The sequence below is a fragment of the Leuciscus leuciscus genome (assembly GCF_965113295.1).
Source record: "Leuciscus leuciscus genome assembly, chromosome: 2".
Classification (NCBI taxonomy): domain Eukaryota; kingdom Metazoa; phylum Chordata; class Actinopteri; order Cypriniformes; family Leuciscidae; genus Leuciscus; species Leuciscus leuciscus.
This window is the reverse complement of record NC_138726.1, coordinates 2,718,824-2,740,832: the sequence shown is the minus strand read 5'-3', so window position 1 is coordinate 2,740,832 and position 22,009 is coordinate 2,718,824. Positions and strand designations below refer to the sequence as shown.

The following is a 22,009-nucleotide window of genomic DNA, read 5'->3' as shown; positions in this document are numbered from 1 at the left end:
TAGTAAATTAATTGTTTATTTTTTTCGGTGCATCGATGTTGTGCTGTAGGCTGGCCTGCTCGCACAGGTAATTTAGCCGATTTAATTTGATTTGCATGTGAAATGCAAATCTGCAGTGTGGCCTTTCTGGAGTTATTTATTAGTTTTATTGATCAAAAATGTTTTTATACATTTTCTTCTATATCTTTGTGTGATTTTCTGTACATCACGGCTTTGAAACGTTAAAGCCCCGCCCCCAGCCCCACCCCCATACACATGATTCGACTATTAGTCGACTATAGGCAAGACATGACGATTCTGATTCGACTATGAAAATCCATAGTCGGGGACAGCCCTAGTTCTATGACAGTGTAAACAGGAAAAAACACATGCATTCAGATATTTCCAGATCGGTTTCAGGCCTCATTTATTTGTGGAAATAAATCGGATACGTGCCAATGCGACTGTCATGTAAAAAGATTTTCGGAGGCATTAGGCAACGTCTCCGCGGTTTAATGACGAGAGAAACCCCGACGTGCATCTGCAAAGGGACGGATGGCCCGACCAAACGTTGTGTTGTCGTAGGAGAGGAATGTGAACAAACGTTGATACAACATATTGTCGTACACAACAAAATTTCTAACCCACTGCTCCTCGTTAAAGCCAATATTTAAACACAATATGCTCCCGCCAGTCCTGAGATCTCTCTCACACACAATAACTGAAGCACATGTGCAATGATGGCACTTTTCGTCCTCCTTCGCCTCATAATCATGGTGATGTTTGGCGAACTTCGCATATATCGCAGAGCATCAAGCATATTTCGCGTCCGCCCTTCTGTGCAAGAGAATTTAACCCTTTAAACACATGAATCGGATATGGGTCACAGTTGAAAGAACGTGTAAACGGAAGGTAAAAAAAATCGGATAAAGGTAACAAATCAGAATTGGGCATCAAGACCTGCAGTGTAAACGAGGCCTCTGAGATGCGCCACGTATTGCGTCATCACGTTGGAAAGGTCACGCGTGACGTCATCTATCTAAGTTATTTGTCTGTGTACTCCGGTTCAGAAAGGAAGGGAAGGGCGAAAAATGTCATCTCATTTTCTCCAACTTCAAAATCATCCGACATCTTTGTTTTAATTTATTATTATTATTATAAAAAAAAAAATTCGTGACCTTTCCAACGTGATGACGTAATGCGTGGCACATCTCAGAGATGGTAAAAGACGGGCATTTGTGGTTAAAAAGTATATATATATATATATATATATATATATATATATATATATATATATATATATATATATATTAGAAAATGACCGATGGTTTCGCTGGATAAGACTCTTATTTCTCGACTGGGATCGTGTCGAGACTTTGAAGCCGCATTGAGACGGACATTTGATCCTTCTTTGAACATTGGTATAGTTGGTTGTCATTGAAGTCCATTCTGTGTAGAAAAATCCTGGAATGTTTTAATGTTTTTCACTTGAAAAAGAAAATGAATATTTGAATAAAGTCGTTATTTTAGTTAGTTTTTTTGCGCTCAAAAAGTATTCTCGTCGCTTGATGAATTTAAGGTTGAGCCACTGTAGTCACTTGGACTATTTTAATGATGTCTTTACTAACTTTCTGGGATGGCAGATATCGATTACAGAGCAGCCTATGGAGGAGTGAGACAGCTCTCAGATTTAGTCAAAAATATCTTAATTTGTGTTGAAGATGAACGAGAGTCTTACGGGGTTGGAACAACATGAGAGTAATTACTGACAGAATTTTCATTTTTGGGTGAACTAACCCTTTAACAAGGAGCTGTAAAGCGGATGATGGTTTGAGTCAGAACAGAAGTATGCGGGATAATAAAGCGCTCAGACTAATTGTGGCTGTCAACACTGTCATTAAATGAATAGTTGAATAGTAAAAAAATGGTTCTGCGACTCTTACATATACACCAGTATTTGTAAGATGCTAGAGATTAATATTGCCATTGATGGCAGCTGCATGCATGCTATATATAAGTGCACGTCACCATTCAAGCCAGGGTTATTATCGTTAACTAAAACTAAGAAAGTCAAGTCAAGTCAAGTTTATTTGTATAGCGCTTTTCACAATACAGATTGTATCAAAGCAGCTTCACAGTATTAAATTAAAATAATACAACAAAGTTTGTTTCAAGAGGAATTTATTGATTGATAAAATTAAATTAAATATCCCCAAAATATCCCCAACTGAGCAAGCCAAAGGCAACAGTGGCAAGGAACCGAAAAACTCCATCAAGTGACCTAATGGTGTCCTAAAACTCCATCAGGTGACCTAATGGAGAAAAAAAAACCTTGGGAGAACCCAGGCTCAGTCGGGGGCCAGTTCTCCTCTGGCATTTATGAGCTAGAGGCCGGATTGTAGTTTGAACTGTAGGATTATATGAATGCCTGGCTGAAGAGATGCGACTTTAATCTAGTTTTAAACTGGGAGAGCGAGTCTGAGCAACGAACAGTATCAGGAAGACTATTCCAGAGTTTTGGAGCCAAATGTGAAAATGCTCTCCATCCTTTGGTGGTTCTGGATATCCTAGGTATGACCAAAAGCCTTGAATTTAGTGATCTTAAAGAGCGCGATGGATTATAGGGCGATAGAAGATCCGTTAAATAGACTGGAGCTAAGCCGTTTAGGGCTTTATAAGTCAGTAGCAATACCTTGTAATTAATACGGAACTTTATAGGTAACCAATGCAGTGATGATAAAATCGGTGTTATATGATCATATTTTCTTGATCTAGTAAGAACTCTAGCGGCGGCATTTTGGACTAACTGTAGCTTGTTTATTGAGGATGCAGGACAACCAGCTAATAAAGCATTACAGTAATCCAGTCTCGAGGTCATGAATGTATGAACTAACTTTTCTGCATCAGAAACTGATAGCATATTACGTAGCTTAGCAATGTTTCTAAGGTGGAAAAAGGCTGTTTTTGTAACATATGAAATATGATTTTCAAAAGACAGGTTGCAATCGAGTATAACACCCAGGTCTTTTACTGTAGAGGATAAAGTAACAGGACATCCTATGATGTTAAAGTTGTATTGTGCGAGGTTTTGTGGGCGGTTTTTTGAAAGGTAACACTTTATTTTACAGTATCCTTGTTACACATGTTACTGTAGTAATAACAGTAGATTATGCATGATTATATGCAACTAACCCTCAGCCAATCCCTGACCTCATAGTAAGTACATGCTAATGATTATTACTCGGTACTTGCAACGAGTGGATCTCTGAGCTGAGTGAGTGAGTGGAGGCGGGGCTCATTTGCATATTCATAGAACCGCGCATACTAAATGAGTCAAGGGTGTCGAGTTACATTCAAGATATTTTAAGGCATGAAGACATTTTTTTCAAGGGAAAAAACGTTTAAATATGTAATTTTGGTGATCAGAGATGAGTTTTAAGGGATAAAATTATCGATTACAGGAGGACTTTAAGGAGCGACGAGTTTGTGAGGTTATCTTTTGACTTCCGGTCTGTATTTCCACAGCGATCTTGCGTATTTATGAATTAGCGGCTCGTTTAAAAATCTTCCCGGTCGACTGACATTTGTTAAGTCATCTGCTTTAAACATTACAGTCCTCATGATAATGTTCGTTAACTTTACATTTAGTAAATCCACTTCAAAAGCTAATTACTCCTGGACAGCAGCCCCATAGAGATATACAGAGCGACCGCAAAAACGGAAGTTCAAAGACAATATTCTATTTTTTGAATAGTAATTTTTATCCAGTCATCAATGGCTTATTGATCATTATAGGTGTTGTCAATCATTTAGATGTAGTTGTTAGTTTGAGTTGAGAAATACACATTTCAGCATTATCACTAATCTGTGTGTGCATTTTCCTTGAGAACCAAGCAAGTTGACTCATGAAACCATTTGTTTATTATATCGCAATCGCAATATTGACCTCAATAATCGCAATATGACATTTCCCCCAAATCGTGCAGCCCTAGAGCCGCCTATACTAAATGAGGCGAGGGTGTCGAGTTACATTCAAGATATTTTAAGGCATGAAGACATTTTTTCAAGGATAAAAAACGTTTAAATATGTAATTTTGGTGCTCAGAGATGAGCTTTAAGGGATAACATGATCGACTACAGGAGGACTTTACGGGTTTGTGAGGCTGTTTTCATGCATCAGCCTGCAGTAACGGTGATGACTCGTGTTTCTGTGTACATAAACTGGCATGATGACCTCATGTTGGGCGTTCACACTTTTTCTGTTGCCATAACAGTGTGTGTGTGTGTGTGTGTGTGTGTGTGTGTGTGTGTGTGTGTGTGTGTGTGTGTGTGTGTGTCTGGTTCTCTGTTGGATGGCATGAGGAAAAACATTCCAGTGTCTGATTCGCATTATTGTCAATCCTGTAAATATATAAATGCTGCTTCTGTGCTGTATTTAAAAAAAAAAGTCTAAAACAAAGACAGCAGAATAGCCAGATCCACTGGAGAGATATCCATATCCTTTATCATTTCTGAGATATCTGTGTTCTACTACTTGTGTCTGATTTCTTATTATTGGTATTTTAAAATCCAACATTATTGCATGATAGACTGCTGAAGTTGATATAAAATGTTTTCCAGCTGTCATTATGTTTGTTTGTTTGTTTGGTTGTTTGTGTATTTATTTTAATTGTGAAATTGGTGGCGCTGTTTAAAAAGAAATATGGATGAATGATATATCAGAACAATTTTTGGGGATCAATATTTCAAGCCTTTTTTATACAACAACACGAATTGGATATTTAATTGTTCGTGCTCTTTTACTCTATTTTTACATTTAGATGATCTTTGCCGTCATCTAACGCTCATTTACAGCTAATAATTAAAATGCTAATAATTGAATAACACTGTATAAATTAATATCTGTTCAATGTTGTGATGCCTTACAATTCATCTTAGTCTTTAGTGTTTTATTTATTTGTTTGTTTGTTTGTTTGTTGAAACCAAACCATGTGGAATTTTTAATATTCACCCTTTATCAGAAAAATATATTATAATAATAAAAAACAATATTTTTTTTACAATTATATAATGATAATAAAATATCTATCAGCTTATCTGTATTGTAATATTAAGATCTTTTTTTGTTTTTAATTTCCGAAAACCTCTAATACCAAAAAGCTAACAATATGATTCCTGGAGCATAAGTAACACACACACACACACACACACACACACACACACACACACACACACACACACTACAATATATGGCTATTTCTATTGTTATTAGTATTATATTATAATTGTTTGACTTAACACCAGTGTGAATGTAATGTAGACTGAAATATTATATATTACTAAAAATAGGTTTAAAGTTCAGGTTTAATGCACAGACTATTCCTGTGTTCAGTTTGCACACCGAACAAGTGAACATGGGTTGCATTTTAAACTCTTCAAGTTTTGCACCAGACTGATGTGTTTACCGTGGCCTGATGTTGCATGTCTCATATCTAAGGATTAGCTTTATTGTTTTGTCAGAGAAGTTCATCTTGCTTTAACTCTATGAAAGAGGTGTAGAATTTCTACGTCTACAAAGTTATCTTTCCTCTGTCTGGATGTTATTGTTCTCATATGTGACTCAGATGACGGTCATCTACGTGTCTTTGGGATAATCTGGAGAGAAAATCCCCTCCACAGCCAGCCATAGTAAAACAAAACCTGGCAGTGAACAGTATTAATGGTTTTAATGAAAACCATCTTGCTTTTTTCCCTACTGCGGATTAGCTTCACATTCTGTGGCCGGGAAATCCGGGGAAGCCAGTTGTGAACAATCAGAGGTTTAGGAGGAGAAGAAAGCTGTAGGAAAATGTAGATCACAGCTACAGAATGTTAGCCTGGGTGCATTTGGGTCAAATTCACATTCATACTCACAGTTTCCTCAATTATTTAGGTTTAAAGCTTGTTAAGTTCAGAATAGCTTGTTCTGCTCACTGACTTGGTTACCTTTGACCTTTTACTGTAATAACTGATGCATATTGCATGCAAAATATGTAAGATTGTTCTCAAAACTCAAAAAGGTCCAATATGATGGTTGACTTTACACTATTGGCAAGGTTTAAAGTCATGCAAACGTCTTAAAGAGGTTTTCTTGGTGAAAGTTCAAAAATGGTTTGAAGTCAAAATCAAATTAATCCAAAATAATTAATAATTAATAAATTAAATATTTGTGGCAATAGCATTGAATGGGTTAAAATTATAAATTTTTCTTTTATGCCAAAAATCATTAGGATATTAAGTAAAGATCATGTTCCATGAAGATATTTTGTAAATGTCCTACCGTAAATATTTTAAAATATATATTTTTGTGAGTGAATGCAACAATATTGTGAACATAAATGCACAACTTTAAAGGAGATTTTCTCAATGTTTCAATTGTTTTGCATCAGATTCCAGATTTTCAATAGTCATATCTCGGCCAAATATTGTCCTATCCTAACAAACCATACATCAATGGAAAGCTTGTTTATTCTCTTGCATCTCTGCAAAAAATTGACCCTTGTGACTGGTTTTGTGGTCCAGGGTCACATATTTTGGTTTGGTACTTAATAATTTTCCATTAAAGATTATTTAAAGTGGTCTGTTTAATAATGGCTGTGTTGTTCTAAATTTTCCCCTCAAATGCACACTGGTATGAGACTTTCCGGATGCTTTCCCACCACTATCTGTGTGAGCGTAACGTCCCGGAAAGCATGGATGCTCTCTTGGGGTGTGTGTGTGTGTGTGTGTGTGTGTGTGTGTGTGTGTGAGTGTGTGCCATGTGTCGCCCACTGTCTCACAAGTCACTTCAGAGACTTGCGTAAGTCTTACTCTCTCTCTCACCAACAGTCACGTCTTCAACCACATTGATACTCGTGGGAACAGTCGTTTTTGAGTCATCTTGAAGCATTATTTGTTTTGATAATGTGGTTTCATGAAATATTAAACTGTATTTTTGCCCATGATGTGCATTATACACTACTTGGTGCCTTTAAAATGTGTTTTATCATCTAAAATATGTGGTGACCAGCTCCCTAACCTGTCCATAAACAAACAGTGAACAGCTCTGAGGACATATTTTAACATCCTAAGTATTTATATTCTGTATCTTTTTTAATAAAATCCTACCCTGTATGTTGATTTGCATAAAATTAAACAATATACAGCACAATGACGAATTTATAGATAAAATTAAATGTACACAAACCTGTATTTTGCCATGCACCAATTTGATGGAGCTGCACTGCTCTCTCTTGAAGAGGTTGCAAAAAGCCTGTGATAAATAACTCAACCCCTGGTTTGTTACGTCTGACCCAGGATCTGGGTAACACAAAAACTACCCAAACACTGGGTTGTTACGTCTGACCCAGGATCTGGGTTACACAAAAACTACCCAAACACTGGGTTGTTACATCTGACCCAGGATCTGGGAAACACAAAAACTACCCAAACACTGGGTTGTTACATCTGACCCAGGATCTGGGAAACACAAAAACTACCCAAACACTGGGTTGTTACATCTGACCCAGGATCTGGGAAACACAAAAACTACCCAAACACTGGGTTGTTACATCTGACCCAGGATCTGGGAAACACAAAAACTACCCAAACACTGGGTTGTTACATCAGACCCAGGATCTGGGAAACACAAAAACTACCCAAACACTGGGTTGTTACATCTGACCCAGGATCTGGGTTGTTACGTCTGACCCAGGATCTGGGTTGTTACGTCTGACCCAGGATCTGGGTAACACAAAAACTACCCAAACACTGGGTTGTTACATCTGACCCAGGATCTGGGAAACACAAAAACTACCCAAACACTGGGTTGTTACATCTGACCCAGGATCTGGGTTGTTACGTCTGACCCAGGATCTGGGTAACACAAAAACTACCCAAACATTGGGTTGTTACGTCTGACCCAGGATCTGGGTAACACAAAAACTACCCAAACACTGGGTTGTTACGTCTGACCCAGGATCTGGGTTGTTACATCTGACCCAGGATCTGGGTTGTTACGTCTGACCCAGGATCTGGGTAACACAAAAACTACCCAAACACTGGGTTGTTACATCTGACCCAGGATCTGGGTTGTTACGTCTGACCCAGGATCTGGGAAACACAAAAACTACCCAAACACTGGGTTGTTACATCTGACCCAGGATCTGGGTTGTTACGTCTGACCCAGGATCTGGGAAACACAAAAACTACCCAAACACTGGGTTGTTACATCTGACCCAGGATCTGGGTTGTTACGTCTGACCCAGGATCTGAGTTGTTACGTCTGACCCAGGATCTGGGAAACACAAAAACTACTCAAACACTGGGTTGTTACATCTGACCCAGGATCTGGGTTGTTACGTCTGACCCAGGATCTGGGTAACACAAAAACTACCCAAACACTGAAAAATAACCCAAAATACTCAACCCAGGATTTGGGTAAAAATAATAAAAAAAAAATAAAATTTTAGTGTGTGTGAAAACTCCCTTAGAATGCTCTTGGTCACCAAGATGAAACAAGTGTTTGAAAAGCACTGAAAATCATAATTGTCTTTGGTTAAATTACACTGTAGTGATTCGCCTAAATAAACCGTTCGTATAACAACAGGATAACCTTCGAAATTGGCTGAAAATATCCCAGCGCTGATGTGTAAAACCTCTGGCTTGGCTTGCTAAGGCAGACTGTTATTCTTTCCATAGAAACTCAGTAACTCTACACCATCTATGGAGCAGCGTCAAGTGCTCTGGAGCCCCGATTCTTGTTAAAACAATCACAGCTACACGTGTCAAAACACAAGACATCACAGTCATCTAGTTCTGTGGAAAATGGCCTGCAGATTTCACACTCCCGCTGTAGTGAGGAACAGGTTAGATGTGAACGAACGCTGAAGTGGCCTTTCATTCAATCTCACTGGAAAGAAAAACGCCAAGACAAACTGGAAAGACAAATACAGCTCTGTATTTCCCAGGTGTCCTCACTCACCTCGTCAAGCCCGAATATCTCTGCTGCGATGCCATCCGTTCTCACACTCTAAAAAACACTGGGTTAAAAACAACCCAATTTGGGTTGGGCTGGGTAAATATAGGACAGAACACATGTTGGGTTCATTTTACCCAGCAAATTGGGTTATTTAACCCAGCATAATGGGTTGATTTAACCCAGTATAGTGAATTCATATTTACTATAATACTAGTTTTTTTTTTTTATTATTTTTTTTTTCATACATTAATTACAGTTTTTCTCAATTGCTAAAACACAATTTCTGAAACCTTGCTCCTTTTTCTGAAAACGTTAAACACAACACCTCATCTTCAAGCACTATTCACTAAACCTCTGACTCCTCTTGCAAAATGAAACTTTCGCCTCAAAACAGTTTTACCTGTGTTCAAAATCAAACACTGCTCTCAAATCATAAACACAGTGATCAAAATGATATACACTATCCAGCAGTCGGTAAACAATACACCAAAAAACAGATTTTTTTTTAATCTCAAATCAAATTTCATATGTTTCCGTCATTGTCTTTTAAAGAACGAAAAACATGTTCTCTCATAGTAGCTCAAAATGTATCAGAAATGACTACTCTGCTTTGCTCTTTGCAAAATGTCTTTGTTCTTCCTCCTCCTTGTACCCCTATTTTTACAGTACTGTACCCTGCACCTCACACACTTGTCCTTTGTCTCTGTGATACTGTAATTCTTGTTCTTTGTTGATATGAACCTGCAACCAGTCAAAATCTATTGAGCAGTCAGTGCTGTAAACAAATGGAGAGCACAATGTTCAGGGACATACAGTGTGTTCATTGTACAGTATACAGCCTACAATGCACTGTACTACAGTGTACAATACTGAAAGAGACAAACATCAAAGGAGTAAACGTGATCAGTGCTTCTTCTTGTGTTTGGGCATCATTTGAAACAGGTTAAATCAGTTTTGAGTGGTTGTGTTCAATCATTGACATGAGTTCTGTATTTGTATTTGATTGTTGCCACTTGTGTTCTGCAGTATGGATGACGTGCATTACAGTGCAGAATGTGTTTTGACAATGAAAATGTGTTTAGAGTTTTGCTGAAAAGTCTAAGTGAGATCTGCAAACTGTGTTTTACCATGTGAAATGGTTTAAGGTATTGACAACAGACTGCACAATTAGCTAAATGAGTTCAGGCAACTGAGAACTTTGTTCAGCCAATGGGTTTTAGTATTTTAGCAATTGAGAAAAACTGTAATGTCTAAAAATACTCGATACAATCACTGGCTTGCATAGCAATTCTTTTTTTATTTTATTTTTTATTTTACAGAATAGTATATTTTTAATACATATTGCCAACATTTAAGCACGTTTAACAAATATTAGAAGTAAAAATTAATTAGTAATTCAAGTGTAATCGACCATATGCTGTGAGTCCATAACCTGTCCATAAACAATCAGTGTACAGTTCTGAGGACATATTTTAACATAGACAAATAACCCAAGATCTTTTAGAGTGCACATACAGAGTATGCACTTCAGTTTCCAGAATAGTTTCAAGTAAGGGAATGGCTCGTCTGATGTCTGTCTATTAAAACCTTTATTTTATAGGTTACATTATTCAGCAGTGCATTTCCATCAGTGTTTAGGTAAAGTATAACCACATTCAGGCTGTAACTGTCGACTGTGCAACTTTCCTGCTTACTAAAGCACTGTTACTATTCATACTTGCGGTTATTAAAAACCCCTTAATGTTACGTCTTAAACTTTTAGTGTGGTCGTTTGTGGTACGGACATGATTGAAGTTATGTGTCTTGTTGAGGAGAGTTGTGCTTTTACTTTTCTAAACAATCAGACGGTTTTCACCTGGTGGACTGAAAAGGCCCAAAAAAAATTATAATAATGCATTTAAATTGCCCTTATTATGCTATTTTTGGATGATGTGTGTTATGTAAAAGGTCTGCAAAGTTTCAAAGATCAAAGAGCAAAGACAAAGTTATTGTCTCCTGAAAGAAAGAATGGATTCTGAACTGCTGAAATGAGTTGTAAGTTATTTCAGTCTCACTTCCTGTTACAAACCAATGTAACTAATTTGCATAATGCCAGCCTGTGGTCTTGATTGGCTGAACAGCGTCTCTTAGCTCCGCCCTCACACACTGTAGTGTATCTGAGACTGGAGGAGTTTGGTTCGTGTTGTTCATGTGGAGAAGACGCTGTTTTCTGAGATTGATACGGTAAAACCCTCGACATCGTCACTGTGCGAATCACTGTGATCAAGAGCTGAGAGTCAGACATGATAATGAGTGTTTGCTTTCTGACCAATCAGAGCAGAGGAAGCTCTCAGAGAGGCGGGGTTTAGAGAGACTGAATCCTTGATCTACAGTTTCAGACACTGAGAGAAAAAGGCTAATGCTGTAATGTATATTATGAGGAAATTAAAGTGTTTTTGACCTTGGATGCGTGTGAACCTGTTGTAGGAGACGCCAAAACAACATTAGGAGCCTAAAATAGCATAATAGGGGCACTTTAACAGATGTTTCAAATGTAAAAGTTTGGCCCTAACAGTGCCCAGTTGTAGCTGAAGTTTAGAGGTCTTTACAGACAGTCCCAGTGCTCTTTACCTATTTTATTTGTATTTATTTGTATTTTGACAGTCCTGCCATGATCAGAATAGCTGGGCCTGCCTTTGCATTTTCCTAAACTCTCGCAAAAGTTAAACACTCACACATGTGCTTATTTTCTCCTATACCTCTGCGCTGTTGGAAAAATACTGTTAGAAAGCCCGTCTTTGGGTGGCAACAATGTCAATTCTGCAATTAAATATTACAAGTGTTTCTGCAAAGCCTGTAAAGCTATTGTTATGACAACCGATGGACGTGTAGCTGACATGGAAGTTGGCACACTGTGTTCATGGACGTTTTTAACCATTCTTTTTTAAACATGGCAGGTTTAAACTTAAATGAACCTTTAATATGAGTATTAAATATTTAATAAACTGAAGTTGGCTAATCTGTGAATGGAAACTGTATAGATTTGTAATATTGACCATCAAACCAGTTATTGGACTTTTGTGAAGAAAAGTTACATGATTTTGAGTGTGACAAACTACATCATCATAGTCTTTAATGTAGCCTAATGTTTAAAATGCATCTTTATAAAAGTTCACGATGCTGTTGCTGATTAAATATAACGTGGATAGCATTGAATAAATATCTTTTCGTCAAGTTAGATACTGATTATTAATCTCTCTCTATCTAAACCTCTCTGTTTAACCGTCGGACTCGTGGATCCGCCATGTTTGTAGTTTTTTTTAACATTGTGTATTCGTGTTTGTAGTTCTAATCGAATATTTAGAATGTGTTTGTTATCTATGCTTGTGATTTGGCTATTTGCTCTTATTTTCTACTGACTGTTCACTTGCCTTTTAATAATGTCTGAACTTTATTAGTTAGGCTAGTAGTTTTTGATGTGGTACCAGAGTACTTAAAGTGTGCTTTAAGTAATAAATGGAAAGCAAAGTCAACCCCAACCCCCCCAAAAAATTCTTGCTGATCCGAAAAATGATCCGATTTGTGACTCAAAAACCGTATTATGACCCGAACCGTGAGTTTTGTGATCCGTTGAACCACTATCATTTAAACATACTACAATTTGGGACACATTCATTCTAATTTCAAATACTATTTAGGATGGAAAGTATGTGAATTGGGACTTTTTTACTGATCTGTACCAGCTTCAACTTCTGTGCATTTCTCTTTTCTTACTGTATTTTTCCTCTCCTTCCCACAGGACACACTGGACGTTTCATCAAGGCTCTTTTCAGCACCAGTCTGGTTTTCCTCTTGGCACACGTGTGCTTCCAGATCTGCTTATACACCATCCCCAGCCTGGATGATGCACTGGGACACAACTGTGAGTACAACTTATTTCAGGCGCATGTTCAATCATGGAGCGTTTTCTCTTTCAGTCATTTTGACCCGGAAATATTTTTTGAAAAAATTGAGTGTTTATCGGAGGGGTCCGAGACCCCGTGACTTTTGTCGCACTTGAACCATCAATACACCCAAAAAATATATAATTATGGATTCAAAGAATTGTGTGGTTAAAATTGAAAAAAGTAACAAATCCTTCTCTCACGGGTCAATTTGACCCCTTTAGGAATGGAGTGCGAGGAATGCACATAGAAAAACCTAAAAATGCTCAGAATTCAAACTAAAAACTCTAAAACTTCACCAAAAAATTTGTTTATAATGTCTACATGTGTATTTGAATGCATACTGAATGGAACTGACTTTAGGACCCAGCGGAACAGCTCATTTGCTCCATATAGAGCTATAAGGCCATCTAGTGGCAAGAGTTATGAAATATCATGTTATATTCTTTTTTTCCACAAGAAGTCGGCAAAGACACGCTGTGTAAGATATTTAGAGCTGATTTAAAAGGGTAATGCATGAAATTGTGAGTTATTTTGAATTTAAGTTGAAAGAATGTGAGCAATGTACTTAAATTGCTAAATTACTATTTATTTATTATTATTTATTAAATCTTGTAATTTACAGGTAAATAAAATAAAAAAGAACAAAAAATCTCCCCCAAAAATTGCATTAAAAATAGAAAAAAAATATAATAAAAATTTAATTAAATAAGCTTTCTGGACAAAAGTATAATTAAGTATAATTTTAGGGCTTCGGGTAATTTTGACCCATGAGGGAAGGACGAGGAAGTGCCTTGTAACGCACAGATTTGTTATCAAGAATTTAAATTTTTATTGATATTTATTTTTATTTTATTTTATTAAAGTAAATTTTTTTATGACTTTTTTGTTTTTTAATAGCGCTTTAAATAAAATAAATACATTTATTTTCAAATCAACTTTGCAGAAAGTCATTACCGGTATCATGTTAATTTGTTGAATGTCTTAATGTTGCATTTAGCAGATTAGACGATAATCTATATATATATATATATATATATATATGTATGTATGTGTGTGTGTGTGTGTGTGTGTGTGTGTGTGTGTGTGAAGCATGTTTAGCATATAGATTATTTTATTTATTTATTTATTTATTTTTATTAAAAATTTTATTATTGAGGAGGATACAGGTGAGGTTTGGACAGGTTTGGTGGTGTGTGTAGGTTTATTGTTGGGTTAAGTACAATGTAAGAACACAATAAGTACATTGTATAAAGTGATTAATTTAAATGTCAGTTCATAAAGACACTAAATATAAAGTGGGACAGAAGTCGGTTTCCCTCACTTAATCAGAGACAATCACAAAGTGTACAAATCCTTTTTTTTGTGGCCACTTCATGTCAAAATATCTTTGATGGAAATCGCTCGCTGGTGTCTCTTCCTACAATCAAAACTACATTGAAATTTTGCACATAGTTTTGCCGAGTGTGGATGATTCCTGAGTCCCAGACATGTTTCTGAAGTGTCCATCTGCAGACTCGTCTCGGGCTTGTAGACTCTGCCTGACTCCGTTCAGTAGCTCGTGGAAATGTGTTCGGTTTGCTTTAGCTTGTCTTTCTCACTTCTAAACACTGATAAGCACTTGTAAACCTCTCTCTCTCTCTGGCTCTCTCCTCAGGCAGCTCATGGGAGACTCTATCGAGACACGTCGGAGTGTCCAGGTATGTGGAGAATCCGGGGAATGAGAGCATGTAAACGTGAGGCGTCACGTTGAGCCGTTCGAAAGTGATCAGTGTTAGATCATGTTCAGGTCAAGGCCATGTGCTCTACACTTCATGCAAATAAAGTTTAAATCAATAAGAATACATTTATTGTATTTTAGTTTTTGAATAGCCCTTTTCAAAATCTACTTTACAGAGAATCATTACGTTAATGTTTATAATATCTTAATGTCTTATAATCGCATTTAACAGATTAGAGCTGGGCGATTATTTATATGGACTTGTGGAATTGAATATTTTTTATTTATTTATTGCATTGATTCAAATCAACTTTACAGAAAATCATTATGTTAATGTTTTAATATCTTGACATCTTAATGCCTTATAGTTGCATTTAACAGATTAGAGCTGGGTGATAATATATAGCATATAACTTTAATTTTTTTATTTTTTTTTATTTTTTTATTATTATTATTAAATTTTTTATTTTGTTGTACCCTTATCATAAATTTGTAATACCAAATAACTTTTATTTTATTTTTTTAAGACGTATTTTTTTAATAGTGCTCTAAATCAAATAAATAAATTGATTTCAAATCAACTTTACAGAAAATCATCATGTTCATTTTTAAAATAGCTTAAAGGAGAAGTTCACTTTTAAAAAAACTTTTGCTGATAATTTACTCACCCCCATGTCATCCAAGATGTCCATGTCTTTCTTTCTTCAGTCGAAAAGAAATTAAGGTTTTTGATGAAAACATTCCAGGATTTTTTCACATATTATGGATTCCATTGGGACCCAAACGGTTCAAGGTCCAAATGACAGTTTCATTGCCGCTTCAAAGGGCTTTAAACGATACCAGACGATGAATAAGGGTCTTATCTAGCGAAACGATCGGTCATTTCAAAAATAAAATAAAAAGTTGACGTTTTATAAGCACAAATGTTCGGCTTGCTCTGTTCTGTGATGCGCGTTCGTGACGTCACGTAATACGCAATTACGTTGAAAAGGTCACGCTTGAAAAATTGAAGAAAATGTTCTTTTTGGCTTTTTAATATTAAAACACTCAGGATGCGCACACGAAATGGGCATTTTAAACGATAAACTGACACAAATACATTTGAAAATGTTTATATGGTCCTCCTTCCGCACATTTGTAAACACATCAAACTTGACCTTTTCAACGTAATTGCGTATTACGTGACGTCACGAACGCGCATCACAGAACAGAGCAAGGCGAACATTTGTGCTTATAAAACGTCAACTTTTTATTTTATTTTTGAAATGACCGATCGTTTCGCTAGATAAGACCCTTATTCATCGTCTGGTATCGTTTAAAGCCCTTTGAAGCGGCAATGAAACTGTCATTTGGACCTTGAACCGTTTGGGTCCCAATGGAATCCATAATATGTGGAAAAATCCTGGAATGTTTTCATCAAAAACCTTAATTTCTTTTCGACTGAAGAAAGAAAGACATGGACATCTTGGATGACATGGGGGTGAGTAAATTATCAGCAAAAGTTTTTTCAAAAGTGAACTTCTCCTTTAATGTCTTAGAGTTGCATTTAGCAGATTAGACCTGGACGATAATATATACAGCAATTTTTTTTTTTTTTTTTTTTTTTTGTGAAAGGATATTTGACCATTTTCAAGCCCTGTTTTGTGCCCTAATCATGAACTTGTAATACCCAAGAATTATTATTTTTTGTACCCTTTTCATGAACTTGTAAATCGTGATACCCAAGAATTTTTATTTGATTTTTTATGAATAATTTTTTTAATAACGCATTGTTTCAAATCAACTGTTGTTAGAATATCTAAATATTTTATTTTATTTTATTTTATTTTATTTTATTTTATTTTATTTTATTTTATTTTATTTTATTTTATTTTATTTTATTTTATTTTATTTTATTTTATTATTTTCCCCCTTTCCCTGTAGAGGTGTTCCCTTTCAAGGGAACTCCCGTTGCGTCGAAAAGCTGACGCTATGGGAACGCTTTGCGTGATGACGTCTTGAAGCACATGTAAAATCAGTCCAATGGTGTGGCGGAACGTCAGAGGCGGGTGACGTCACGTACCAGGAAGCTATAAAAGCCGGCCCGAAACAGAAAACGAAAGCTTTCTGAGTCTTCAGTTGCGCTCTGTGTTGAATCTGTCCTTGTTATTTGGTGTTGTCTGTCTATATTATATATATATATTCAGTATGGCGAGCAAGCAGCAGTTTAGAGTGTGTGTCCATCCCTGCCCGCGTTATTTAACGGGAGGTGATACTCACACTCTTTGTGTTGTTTGTTTGGGTGAGGAGCATGCCCAGTCAGCACTCGAGGGTGGTGACTGTGTGCATTGCGACGCGCTTCCATTGCGTTCGCTCCGATCCCGCTTGGCTCGGTTCACGATCGCGATCCCGCGATCGTGATCCGATCCCGATCGCGTTCCCCAGGGCTCGGGTCCCGCCGCTGCCGAGGCACGGCGGCAATCACAGACCTGGGGTTCGCAAATGGATCTATCAGTGGATGTTGAGACGGGCTCTGCCTTATCTCAACATCCTTCTGATAGATCCAGTGCCTCTCATCAGGGTGTGGAAGCACGCGCTGCGGTTTCTTCCCCCCCGATGGAGGCACCAATACTGCAACTGTCCAGCTCTGAGGAGTTGGATGTTGTGAGTATTGAAGCTGAGTCTGAGGATTCGCCACCTCAGTCTCATGCGTTTGAGGAACTGCTCGATGTTATTACTAGAGCAGTTGACAGACTATCTATTGAGTGGCCAGAGGATAGGCAGGACGTTCGTTCGAAAAGTAAGCTCGACGAACGCTTCCTGCCATCTCGTACACAGCCTCAGCGAAGAAGCCTTCCGTTTTTCCCCGATCTCCACACCGAGGTGTCGAAATCGTGGGGAAAACCGGTTTCATACAGAGTGTATGCACCACAAACATCCCACTATTCTTCCATTCACAAATATAAAGAATATGGTTATGGGGAGATGCCGAAGGTGGAGGAGACGCTTGCGAGCTATCTCTCTCCAGCAACGGCATCTTCCCTGAAAGCTCCTTCACTTCCCTCTAAGCCAGTAAAATTCACATCATCTCTGGTTCATAAATCGTATGCAGCCGCTGGTCAAGCTGCAGCGTGTCTGCATACGATGTCTATTATGCAAGCCTATCAGGCAGAATTATTGGGGGATTTAGAGGAGGGCGGGGGAATTGGTCCTGACACAGTGGCTGAACTACGCAGAGCCACAGATCTGTCTCTCAGGGCCACCAAGGAGACCGCTAAATCAATCGGGCGGTCTATGGCAGCCCTGGTGGCCACTGAGAGGCATCTGTGGCTCAATTTGAGCGATATAAAAGAGAAAGAAAAGCACGTTCTCTTAGATGCTCCGGTTTCCACTGTTGGTTTATTTGGTGATGCAGTAAACAGTGCGGTAGCTAAATCTCAGGAAGCTGCTAAACAGGCAGCTGCATTACAAAAACTTCTCCCCCGCCGTTCTTTCATTGAGGCTGCTGAGCGGGAGCAGCCTCACTCCTCTAAAAAGAGCGCTGAACATCGTGCCACTCAAAAACAGAGTGTGTCCTCTCGTGCTCCCCCACAAAAATCTCGGGGACACGGAGGGCGCTCTCAAACCCAGCAGTCTTCGAGGGGTAAAACGGATCTGCGGACCGTTATTACCGCCAAGAAGGCTGCTGGGAAAAAGTCCTGATGTCTGAGGGCTCAGGACAAATGAGGGTAGTCCCCCCGAAGCAGAGCGGTTAACACCTCTTTTCACGGTGCCCGTCTCTCTTCGGTGCCCTCAGGGGACCGTTCTGCCAACCCTGCCACCTCTGGTGTTACAGGGCGCAGCGGTCTCCGGCGAGCACATATCTCAAGGTCCACCCGGAAACGTAGTGGCCTCGGGATGCCCGCCCCCTCTGAGGAGGGTGCTAGAGCAGTCTGTTTGGTCGTTCCCTGCCGGTGCGCCGTTACAGGGCGACGAACCGACTACTCAACAGCAGGAGAAAAATACGGTGCCGTCTCTCTTCGGTGCCCTCAGGGGACCGTTCTGCCAACCCTGCCGCCTCCGGTGTTACAGGGCGCAGCGGTCTCCGGCGAGCACATATCTCAAGGTCCACCCGGAAACGTAGTGGCCTCGGGATGCCCGCCCCCTCTGAGGAGGGTGCTGGAGCAGTCTGTTTGGTCGTTCCCTGCCGGTGCGCCGTTACAGGGCGACGAACCGACTACTCAACAGCAACAAAATCCAGAAACCAGTCTCGAGAGACTGGTACCTCTAGTAGAATCTTTGACAGCGTGGAAGCTACTGTCAAATGTTTCTCGTTGGGTCCTGCAGACCGTGGAAAAAGGGTATTAGATACAATTCTATTAACGCCCACCGCGGTTTATGGGGGTCCTGCCCACAGTGGTGGGCCCCGAGCAGGTTCTGGTTATGGAACAGGAAGTAAACACTCTGTTAGAGAAAGGGGCCATAGAATATGTACCCCCCTCCAACAGGGAAACCGGGTTTTACAACCGGTACTTCATAGTTCCAAAAAAGGACGGGGGATTGCGTCCCATTTTAGATCTTCGAGTTCTGTACGAGTACATGCAGCTCAAGTTCAAAATGTTAACCTTGAGACAAATCGTGCCACAGATCAGGTCCGAGGACTGGTTTGTCACGATAGACCTCAAGGACGCATATTTCCATCCGTCCGTGTCATTGGAAGTTCCTGAGGTTTGCTTTCGGGGGCAAAGCATACCAATATCGAGTTCTTCCATTCGGCCTAGCTTTATCACCCCGCACTTTCACCAAATGCGTGGATGCAGCTCTGGCGCCTCTGCGCCTCCGGGGTATTCGCATCACGAACTACATCGACGATTGGTTGATTTTAGCTCAGTCGCATTAGATGGCGGTTCAACATCGAGATGTTGTTCTCGCCCATATGAAAGAGTTGGGGTTACGGCTGAACGCCAAGAAGAGTGTGCTTTCTCCATTTTAGAGGACCACTTTTTTAGGCGTGGTTTGGGATTCAGTGTCGATGCAGGCGCGCCTGTCATCGCCACGCTTCGATTCCATCCTGGCAGCTGTGAGAAGTGTAAAGCTAGGCCAGCTACTCACTGTCAAACAGTTCCAGAGACTGTTGGGTCTCATGGCAGCAGCTTCCAACGGGATACCTTTTGGACTGCTGCACATGAGGCCCCTGCAGTGGTGGCTCAGGACCAGAGGGTTTTTCCCCGAGGGGCAACCCATTTCGCACAATCAAGGTCACGCGGTGATGCCTACGTGCCTTGGTTATGTGGAAGAAACCTTGGTTCCTGTCCCAGGGCCCAGTGCTGGGAGCTCCTTGTCGTCGCAAACTGCTAACGACGGATGCTTCCCTCACGAGTTGGGGAGCGATCCTGAGGGTCGCTCATCTCAAGGTCTGTGGGAAGACCATCATCGTTCCTGGCATTCTATAGCCTAGAGATGTTAGCTGTCTTCCGGGCTCTGAGGAGCTTTATCACAGGTCTCAGGGGACACCATGTGTAGTACATACGGACAACACGTCGGTAGTCGCCTATATCAAGGGGGTTTGCGCTGGCATGCCATATCCTCTTGTGGTCCCAGGGGAAGTTGCTGTCACTCAAGGCAGCCTACATCCCCGGGGTCCAGAATATAGGAGCAGACACTCTGTCGAGACAGGGGCCGAGGCCCGGGGAATGGTGGCTCCACCCCCGAGGTGGTGGAGCTGATATGGAAATTATAAGTGGATCTGTTTGCGTCTCGAGAGACGTCTCACTGTCCACTTTGGTTCTCCTTCACGCATCCAGCTCCTCTGGGACTGGATGCTATGGTACAGACGTGGCCGAGGCTACGTCTGTACGCCTTTCCCCCAGTTGCTCTGCTCCCGGGAGTTCTGGAAAGAGTTCGCAGGGACCGGGTTTGCCTGCTTTTTATAGCCCCGCGCTGGCCGGGCAGAGTATGGTTTCCCGATCTTGTGTCCCTCCTCGACGGGCATCCTCTGGAGTTACCCGTCAGGAGGGACCTTCTGTCCCAGGCAGAGGGCTCGATATTTCACCCTCGGCCAGAACTGTGGAACCTGTGGGCTTGGCCTCTGAGGGGGCCCAGCTCATAGAGTCAGGTCTCTCAACCGAGGTTGTTGAGACCATTCTACAGTCCAGAGCTCCCTCCACGAGGAAACTTTATGCCCTGAAGTGGAGAGTATTCACTTCTTGGTGTAGTGACCGTCGGTTGGACCCAGTCCACTGCCCAATTGGTACAGTGCTGGAGTTCCTGCAGGAACGGTTCACTGCAGGTCTGACCCCGTCCACTTTAAAGGTCTATGTGGCGGCCATAGGTGCTTACCACAGTCCTTTGGGTGGAATGTCTGTGGGGAAAGACCCCTTGGTATCTCGTTTCCTTCGTGGCACTTGGAGGTCCTCCTCCCTTTCGAAATCGGACCAGGAGGCGAATAATTTGCTTTGCCCTGTTGGGGCGTTAGACGCGTATGTCCACAGAGCTGCCCTGTGGCGTAAAAGTGACTTTTGCTCCCCTAACAAGGGAGGTCCAGTGTCTAAGCAAAGGATGAGCAAGTGGGTGGTTGAGACTATCTCACTGGCTTATGAGGCGGCTGGACAGCCTTCTCCTTTGGCTGTCCGGTCGCTCTCTACTAGGAGTATGGCGGCCTCTAAGGCCCTTATATCAGGAGTATCGTTACAGGACGTCTGTGATGCGGCAGGCTGGTCCTCACCGCACACCTTCGTCAGGTTCTACTCTCTGGATTTAGACTCTACTCTAGGGTCTCATGTTTTGTCTTCTTAGTGCTGCTCACATGATTACACACAGGACAGACATTTGTAGCTATGGAGGCGTTGGTATAGACGTTCCCATTGCGTCAGCTTTTCGACGCAACGGGAGTTCCCTTGAAAGGGAACGCCTCGGTTACGACTGTAACCTCGGTTCCCTGAAGAGGGAACGAGCGTTGCGTCGCCTTGCCATATCTCCTTCATGCCTGTCAGCGCGACTTCAGACTTTACGAAGCTTTCGTTTTCTGTTTCGGGCCGGCTTTTATAGCTTCCTGGTACGTGACGTCACCCGCCTCTGACGTTCCGCCACACCATTGGACTGATTTTACATGTGCTTCAAGACGTCATCACGCAAAGCGTTCCCATAGCGTCAGCTTTTCGACGCAACGCTCGTTCCCTCTTCAGGGAACCGAGGTTACAGTCGTAACCGAGGCGTTTTCTGTGTCCTCAGCTGTGGTGTTTGACACTGGTGTTTGACACTGGTGTTTGACTCTGGTGTTTGACACTGGTGTTTGACTCTGGTGTTTGACACTGGTGTTTGACACTGGTGTTTGACTCTGGTGTTTGACTCTGGTGTTTGACACTGGTGTTTGACTCTGGTGTTTGACACTGGTGTTTGACACTGGTGTTTGACTCTGGTGTTTGACACTGG

At 40.5% G+C, this 22,009-nt stretch overlaps 1 protein-coding gene across 1 annotated transcript in view; it reads left to right on the top strand.

The window, feature by feature from the left end:
- Window positions 1–22,009, top strand: part of piezo1 (piezo type mechanosensitive ion channel component 1 (Er blood group)) — a 139,274-nt gene that overhangs the window by 40,167 nt on the left and 77,098 nt on the right. Inside the window, exons 3-4 of the mRNA XM_082160880.1 lie at window positions 12,756–12,878; window positions 14,558–14,600. Of these exons, the coding sequence (XP_082017006.1) occupies window positions 12,756–12,878; window positions 14,558–14,600 (166 nt within the window). The remainder of the gene's footprint in view (window positions 1–12,755; window positions 12,879–14,557; window positions 14,601–22,009) is intronic.